Source organism: Akebia trifoliata, chromosome 8 (assembly GCF_017979445.1).
Source record: "Akebia trifoliata isolate Shusen 1 chromosome 8, ASM1797944v1, whole genome shotgun sequence".
NCBI classification, from domain to species: Eukaryota; Viridiplantae; Streptophyta; class Magnoliopsida; order Ranunculales; family Lardizabalaceae; genus Akebia; species Akebia trifoliata.
The window spans coordinates 11,544,906-11,553,871 of record NC_141382.1 but is presented as its reverse complement, the minus strand read 5'-3'; the positions used below and the strand labels follow the sequence as shown (position 1 = coordinate 11,553,871).

Here is an 8,966-nt window from a genome sequence, read left to right as displayed (position 1 = left end):
ACTGTATATTTCCTCAAAATTTGCACTATTTTGAGAAAATCTGTCACTCAGAATCTCGGATACACGAATGCCTCTTTTTGTAGAAATTTTTTTTTTAAAAATTAGTTATTATTTTAACAGAATTAATCTCCATAAATATATATCAATTTAAAAATCACACCCATTCGTAAATGATTTTTGAATCTCAATAGGTATGAAAACCCATTGGAACCACTAGGCACCTATTCGGATCAAGGAATCCGTTAGGCACCCTTAAGCCCCTTCGACACCTTTCAGTTCGGCCTTGGTGCCTATCCAAAATTGGATGGCCCTATTAAATATTTAATTTTTCTCTCTCTCTCTCTTTCTTTCTTTCTTTCTTATTTTATATCTATATCTATATCTATATATATATATAAAATAAAATAAAAAAGAATTATTAAATTTCCATATAGCTTGAAGCCATTAGGAGCTCTCAAGGAGAGAGTCTTTGGAATGAAGAAAGAGTTGAGAATAGGTTCTTATATATAGGTTTAAAATCCCTCCAAAACATTTTAAAAAGCAATGTGAGATTTATAAAAATTTGAAAAAAGGAGCCAAAAGAACTTTTACAAATTCCAATCCATGTGAAAAGTTATTAACCAATAGAAATGCTCTTTTAAAAAAAATACTTACTTTTTTTTTAACAAAAAGTACACCAACCATAAAGTAACTTTCAAATATCATTTTAAAATAAACCAAATTAATTTTATTTGAATCAATTTTAAATAAATATTAATCATCATTTATTAACATTTATTTTAACACCTTAGGCTGAAATCTCATATTGCACTTCTTGACACATTACCCCCCTAATCCCCTCGGGGGGACATTCGGATTCTCCTACGGGCATACACCGAACTGATCTCTTTCTTCCTCTTACTTGAAGAGTTAAAGCAACCAACTTGAACAAGACTCGTAGGGCTCAACTCGAACTCCTGCTTATAACTAAAAGACAGAACTAACTCAAATAGCTACATTGAGGGAAATCCCGAAAAGGGTATACTCAACTTCCTGCTTATAACTCGATAGAAAGATTGGATTATCCTATTTTCTGGTAATATGAAAAATCAAGGTCGGGGCTTGAACACACAGTTACACATCTTTTATGAGGATGTGCAATTGTGCATCATGATGAAAAAGATCTACGATTCTATGTTCATGCCACATCAGCGGCGTGATGACTTGCTAGAAAAGAAAATTACTATTCAGTTAAGATAAATCTATTCTTATTTTATTTGTTGATGTTAGTTTACTCCAAATAGGTAGTGTACCTAACTTGAATGTGCCCACGATTTATATTAAATGAACAATGACTTTCTAATTAGAATATGTTGAATAGTCAGCAGACGTGTATGGACATGAAACATAGATCTTTTTGCTCGGGATGCACTATTGTATATTTTCATAAAAAATGTGCAATTTGTATCCAACCCACGTCATGAGACATCTAAGCATATTTTATCTGTTTTTATATATTCAGATCTAACTGCAAGAATCCAAACTTGCTAAATTCAATTTTGGAAGAGAGTCAACTCTGACCCATTTAAGAGAATCCCTACACATAACATCTTTCTATCTTAAATATAATTATTTTTTGGGTGATTTAGACATGCTCCTTGCTTTTTCATAAATATTAGAGATACCCCCATATGTTTTGAAACTGATGATATGCATCCCTGGACTTCAGTCTTCTTAATAGACTAATAGAAAAAGACTTAAATGTCCTTATCATCATTTCTTGATAAAAGCCCTTGATTTTTCTTCTTAAAATCAGTCAACTTCGAACTCTTTAATCTCTATGATGTTTTTTCATAATCTACATAATTTTCTCTTCAATTAATCATTTTCAACTTAGGATTAACACTTTAAAGGAAATCAAGAGTTTTTTTTTTAACAAAAAAATTCATTATTTTCTTCTTTTTTCTACTTAAAAATTTTATTTAATTTTTTCTTTTTTTTAATACAAAAATTTGAGACGTTCAAGATCTTTGAATTTTTTTACTTAAAGTAACTTAATCTATTCAACCTTATCCTCTATCCATCAATTTCTAACTTGCTTTTATCCATGGTAGAAAACCACAGATTTTTCCACCCAAAATTCATTCATTCTAAACTTTAAAAAATCATTCAATCTTACCTACAAGTTCGAAGGTTGAAGTAGTTAGAATCTTAATGTCAAGGATGAGATTATAAATTTTGACCAAAGAGATTGAAAGTGACTAATTTAGAGAAAAAAAATCAAAAGTTTTTTATTAAAAATTAGAGACGAGGGCGCTTGAATCTTTTTCTATTAGTCTACCAAGAGAACTGAGGTCTAGGGACGCATGTCATCACTTTCAAAACATAGTGGCTGTCTCAAATATCCATAAAAAATGAGGAGGCTGGTCAAAGACGATATCCAGATTTGGTTCGATTGAGAATGAGATAAATAGCCTCATCGAGAGACAGAGAGACAGAGAGAGAGAGAGAGAGAGCAGCAGGTCCTTAATGGCGGTCAAAGGAGACATAGACGATCTACCGAAGAACGAAGCAAACTACACAGCTCTAACACCACTCTGGTTTCTAGAGAGAGCCGCTTTAGTTCATCCACATAGATTATCGATTGTTCATGGATCTCTACAGTATAATTGGTTCCAGACTTACCAAAGATGCCGTCGCTTGGCTTCTGCTCTTTCGAATCACTCCATTGGAATCGGAAGCACGGTAAATTTTCATCGAAGACCGAAATTAATATTCAATGCTCTTCGTTTTTTTTTTTTTTCCTTCATTTTTGCTAATTATATGAACTTGCAATGACTTTGATGTAGAATTCTGAATCTTTTCTTTAAAATGGTCTGATTGCCAACCTTTGATAAGTAAATCTTGGTCCCAATTAGATTTCTGAGTTAATTGGGATAAGTGGAATAAATGATTCTCTAAATCCTCCACTCTCCCAATCTTGAAGATTTTATTTTTAGCTAATGTAATCCTCAATCCAGAAGCAATTTCAAAACTTTTAATAATATATCTCAAATTCATTATCTATGGAGATTAATCAAAACATGTACTCAACATTGAAAAATTACGGAAACGGCACACTGTTCATTTTAATTCCGAAATTGGTAATGTACCATTTTGGGAATTATATTTTTCGTTAAAGTAGGGGAAGAGTCATTGTTTATAGAACATAACTTTTTTTATTTATAGTTTTATAGAATAGGAAAAAAAAAATCCACTTTAACGAAAATGGTAATTTACCATTTTCGGAATTAAAATGAATAGTGTACTGTTTTCGGAATTCTTCAATTTTTGTCTACATTTTTGGGAATTTTCCCCATAATCTATCAACAAATATTAATGATTCTAATGAAGAGGAGCTTCAACAACTACAATGAAGAGCAATGGAGTAGTAGTATGCATTGTCTTGTGGTATAGATTAGTTATATGCATCATAATATTGTGCATGAGATGCACTATATCATTGCTATGGTGCATCTCATCACATATCTTGAAGATTTACATTTGCATCAATTATGATCAATTAGCTTTATTAGATTGGATTGATTGATTATCCTTCCATATTGGTGGATCTCTGATTATCAATATAAACCCAATATGGTGATGTAATCATCATCTCTGACCCCATTAGGTTTTGAAGAAGCCTATTTGAGTACCATTGGCCAATGCTTTGAGATGTTGTTGACATGCAAACCTTCATCCACTTCCTCCCTAAAGAGCCAAAACCCATTCTGCCTAATAAATAATTCAAGGAAACCCCAACTTAGCTGACCATGACATCTTTCCATGTCAACTTTCCATTCTAATGTACTTCACCATCTAATACTAATTCATATTGGCTATAAGAATTCCATCTAAAAATTTTCTTCCCACAGTAGATACCCCCTTAGCAGGATAAATCAGTGACTCCCACACCACCTTCATTATAATAACCAATTCCTTGGATATAATCTTGTAAACATTGTCCACGATAATTATTGGTCAATATACTTGCAAAGCTTCCACTCCTTTCCTAGAAATTTAATTAATAAATGTGATCAACTTTTATAGGTGGGCTTCCACTGAACCCCATTTTTGTTAGTTAATAGTGCATATCTAACAATCTAGGTAACAACTCAGAGCACTTAACTATAATATAATAGGCAACCAACTTGGAAATAAAAAAACATGCAGCTGCTCATTTGAAAATAAGATGTAAGGCTGTGTGTGCCTGGTTCCTCCTTGTGTCTCCATATTATAACGTGGTCTCGAGTGGAAATGGTTGGTTCATATTCCTCACATTTTTGTTTCTTGGTAAGAAAATCGTGTTTGAGCCAAGCCTTCGATCATGTGGGGGCAGTCCTATATTCAGGGGCGGAGCCAAGATTTTTTATTCATGGGGGCAAAATTCTAATGTGGTATATTGTTGATATAATTTTTTTTAAATTACTATTAACTCCTTCAAAATTTAAAAACATTTTGTGAGGGAACCAATTCCTTGATGGTCTTAAATGTTTTTAATTTGTAAGTAAGTTCTTCAAAGTTTACAAAATTTTGTGGGGGCCAAATTCTTTAAAGATCTTAAAAAAATTAATTTATGAATAACTCCTTCAATGTTTAAAAAATTCTATGGGAGCGAAATCTTTAAAAAAAAATTATTTTTGGGGGCAATCCCCACTGTAAACACGCCCCTGCCTATATTCAATGTTGGTGGTTACACTTTTTCAAGTGGGGGTCTTGAATGAATGTGGTTTTGTGCTGATCTGTTATCGCTTAAACCAATGCCAGGGTTTTTTATTGATTCAACTGAACCACTTAAGATTCTAGTAATGATCATTTTAGGCCATTGTTGGGCAGCCGCTAGTTTCTTAAATATCTTAGCAGTTATTGTTTTAGCTGAATTCCATCATTCATATCTAGTGGCTGACACTAACAGAGTCTGCAGTTGCATTGTTTGTAGACCCTATCTGCTTCCAAGGGCCTAACCTTCTCAAAAATGTTTTTTCATCTACACAACGGTGGCTCTCAGTCCTTTGTCTCAATCTTTATACCCCACAAAACACTAGCTTGAGCTACAATTTTGTGGGTTATAAATATTTAGACAAAGAAAACCTTTCAACTTTATTATCTTTCCTCTCCTCACCCCCTTCCTTTTTAAATAATACCCCTCCTAACTTTGCATTCTTTCCTCTTTTACCACTTTAACCCCCAAAGAGGATGCCCATGCCATAGGCATGGGAAACTCTTGTCTATTATATTCAAGATATGATTATAAGTAACAACTTAGCATTTACTCTAACAAACAAATGACACTTCAGGCTGTGTGAGATATCTCATTTTTTCTTGCATTATATATATATTTTTTTTTTGTTGAAAAATTGGAAGTTTGGAGCATGTGAACTTCTTGGGGAAAACAAATATTTTATATATTTTCCATTTTCTAGACATGGAGTCTGATTTAATTGCCTTTAGTTTCTGCTGCTCTGTATTGAGTTAGAATAATTGATTATCAAATCTTCCTTTCCTGTTATATTTTGGTCAGGTAGCTGTAATTGCACCGAACATCCCTGCCATTTATGAAGCTCACTTTGGGGTTCCAATGGCTGGAGCTGTGGTGAACTGTGTCAATATTCGCTTAAATGCACCAACTATTGCTTTCCTCCTTGGTCACTCATCAGCTGCAGTTGTAATGGTGGACCAAGAGTTCTTTACCTTAGCAGAGGAAGCTTTGAAGATCTTAGCAGATAACAACAAGATGAATTTTAATCCTCCACTTCTAATTGTTATAGGTGATGAAAACTGTGATCCGAAGGCACTCAAATATGCTCTAGAAAAGGGGGCCATTGAATATGAGAAGTTTTTGGAAACTGGTGACCCAGAATATGCTTGGAAACCACCTAATGATGAGTGGCAGAGTATTGCTTTGGGTTATACTTCTGGGACAACTTCTAGTCCAAAGGGGGTGGTGTTGAGCCATAGAGGGGCATATCTCATGGCTATGAGTGGAGCTCTTGTATGGGGGATGAATGACGGGGCTGTATACTTGTGGACTCTTCCCATGTTCCACTGCAATGGTTGGTGTTACACTTGGTCTCTTGCAGCTCTCTGTGGTACAAGCATATGCCTTCGTCAGGTATGTTAGCGCCTTAGTGGGCCATACAGAATTTACTTTCTTGCATTTATGGAAGATATACTTCACATACCTGCTCTTGCTTCTACTTATTCTAGAGTCCGTACAACTTAATTATAGTTTTGTTTGATTCTTTCTCTAGTCTTATCAACTAATACTTCATCATTTGCAAGTAACAATGTGCTCTTGAATAAGAGCAGTTACTTCATCTATAACCAGAGCAAACAAATACAGACTCAATTGTAGTTGGGAACTTGTTTGCCACCTCTCCATTTGTCCTCACACTAGTCATAGTCACAGCCTTGCATACGTATCCTTAATTATGTCAATGTGTCCATTTGGGACACCCTTCTTTCCTAATACCCACTAAATTAGTTCTTTAGGTACTTTCACATCTTTTCTCCAAGAAACCATAAGAAGATTATTCCTCTTTTCTCTATTCTTTTCAATATTTGTTTAATTAGAAATATTGCCTCCATGGTTGATCTACTTAGGCTTCGAACCAAATTGGTTCTCTGATATATTCATTTTTTGTCTTAGCCATTGTTTGATCACTCTTACCCATAGTTTCATTGCGTGATTCATAAGTTCAATGCCCCAGTTGTTGGTACAACTTTGATTTCCTTTTTATTCTTATCCATATGTGCGGAATGGAATGTTTGATCAGGCTCATGTTTGGGTAGAATTAGATAAGGAAGAAGAGATAAAGAAAAAGATTCTTAGGTTCCTAAGGTTTTTTGAACTGCCGGATAGAGGTCTTCGGGCAGGAGACCCCCTATTAGGAGGTTCTGGTTGCTAAGGTTTGAATTCAGCAAACCATTGGAGATTCACAGTCCCTATCCAAAAATGTTGCCTTTTTCCCTGGTCACAGCTGTGTTAGTCTAGTGTGTTTTCAATAGAGATTCCATATTACCAGTATTGTTTTTCTCCCTTGATCTCTCATAATTTTTTTTTAAAAACTGTTTAGTTAATGTTTACTACTTCAATAATTCTTACCCCTCTTCACAGAAAATAGAGAGATGAATTGATGGATTCATCGGATCCTAGGTCGGGACTGACGGGGCTCGAACCCGCAGCTTCCGCCTTGACAGGGCGGTGCTCTGACCGATTGAACTACAATCCCAGGGAAATAAGGTGTACAGCATACATATCGTTTGAACCATTTATAATCAGTGTTGCAACTTGCTACAGAGACACGAATGAAAAACTATATAAAAAAAGGCATAAATGAAGTAGACGAATAGTTGGGCTAATTCGTGAATTGAATAAAAAAAGCAAAACTTGCATGCTTGCAGGTAACTGCCAAGGCTGTTTACTCGGCCATAGCCAACCAAGGTGTGACCCACTTTTGTGCTGCACCTGTAGTCCTCAACACCATCATCAATGCCCCTCCGGACCAGACCATCCTTCCCCTTCCTCGCCTTGTCCATGTGATGACAGCTGGTGCAGCACCACCCCCTTCCGTTCTATCAGCCATGACCCAGCATGGGTTCCGCATCACCCACACTTACGGCCTCTCTGAGACTTACGGTCCTTCAACGGTGTGTGCCTGGAAGCCTGAGTGGGACTCCTTACCCCCTGAAGCTCAAGCCCGCCTAAAAGCTCGCCAAGGAGTCCGTTACGTTGGATTGGAGGGCCTAGATGTGATCAACACCGAAACCAATGAACCTGTCCCCGCTGACGGTACTTCCATAGGGGAGATTGTGATGCGTGGAAATGCGGTGATGAAGGGCTATTTAAAAAACCCGAAAGCCAACGAGGAGGTGTTTGCAAATGGTTGGTTCCATTCTGGGGACCTTGCGGTGAAGCACCCTGATGGGTATATAGAGATCAAGGACAGAGCAAAGGACATCATTATCTCTGGGGGTGAAAACATTAGTAGCTTGGAAGTAGAAAGCACTCTATACCAACACCCGGCTGTGTTGGAGGCGTCAGTGGTGGCGAGACCAGATGAGCAATGGGGAGAGTTGCCATGTGCGTTTGTGACATTGAAGACAGGTTTAGACAGATCTAATGAGCAGGGTTTGGCTGAAGATATTATGAAGTTTTGTAGAGCAAAAATGCCGGCTTATTGGGTACCCAAGTCTGTGGTGTTTGGACCTTTGCCCAAGACTGCTACAGGGAAAATACAGAAGCACTTGTTGAGAGCAAAGGCCAAAGAGATGGGACCTATTAAGAGGAGTAGATTGTAATCCGGAGTACGATTTGGTGAGATGAACTATTTATGTAGAATACATGTTTAGTGATGGATGTTTCCATCTTTAGCTCTTTAAAAATCCAAACTATTTTCATTCAAAGTCTATTGTAGAAAATTATTTATATTGAATAAATATTCAAAGATGGATACCTCCATCTTTGGCTGTCTAGAAATCCAAACTGATCTTACATTGAAGAAAACTTTCTAAAGGCTGTTTGACTTGTTTCAGGTGGATGGATGTATTTTTGTGGAAGTTGATCATGGCTTGTGTGGAAAAAGTGAATTAATTTAATTTAAATAAAGTAATAAGGTCTTACTCACGTGGTGAGATTATACTGATTCTGGTTTATGTCTAAATCTGAGTGAATGGTCAAAAAGTGACTTACAGAAATTTGAGTGGCAGGTGGGTTTTTTTCCCTCTTTGTCTCGGTGGTTTATCTCTTGCACCCATCCCTTCTATGGTTTGGATTTGACATGTTTGAAAAAAGCCAATTGCAGTCCCAATTAGAAGAATATTCAAGTTGATGGTTTTAAAGGATGAGATGAAGACCCAAAAGAACTTTGATGGAAACAATGATATGAATTAACTCTCAATAACAAAAGATTTGGCTTTGTATAGAGTGGAATGGAAAAATATTATTC

At 36.0% G+C, this 8,966-nt stretch overlaps 1 protein-coding gene and 1 non-coding gene across 2 annotated transcripts; one reads left to right on the top strand and one right to left on the bottom strand.

The window, feature by feature from the left end:
* Positions 1-2,462: 2,462 nt before the first annotated feature.
* On the top strand, positions 2,463-8,740 carry LOC147396110 (acetate--CoA ligase CCL3-like). The gene is made up of 3 exons (XM_086451158.1): positions 2,463-2,724; positions 5,540-6,130; positions 7,423-8,740. The coding sequence occupies exons 1-3, from the start codon at positions 2,509-2,511 to the stop codon at positions 8,317-8,319; spliced, it is 1,704 nt and encodes a 567-aa protein (XP_086307284.1). The 5' UTR covers positions 2,463-2,508; the 3' UTR covers positions 8,320-8,740.
* TRNAD-GUC (transfer RNA aspartic acid (anticodon GUC)) lies at positions 7,177-7,250 on the bottom strand. The gene has a single exon. It is a non-coding gene; the product is annotated as a tRNA-Asp (tRNA).
* Positions 8,741-8,966: the final 226 nt, after the last annotated feature.

Bases quoted from the DNA above. Each gene is read 5' to 3' on its own strand.
- LOC147396110 (XM_086451158.1), top strand. From the start codon at position 2,509: ATGGCGGTCAAAGGAGACATAGACGATCTACCGAAGAACGAAGCAAAC. The intron at 2,725-5,539 runs GTAAATTTTCAT...TATTTTGGTCAG, and splicing joins CCATTGGAATCGGAAGCACG to GTAGCTGTAATTGCACCGAA. The intron at 6,131-7,422 runs GTATGTTAGCGC...GCATGCTTGCAG, and splicing joins CAAGCATATGCCTTCGTCAG to GTAACTGCCAAGGCTGTTTA.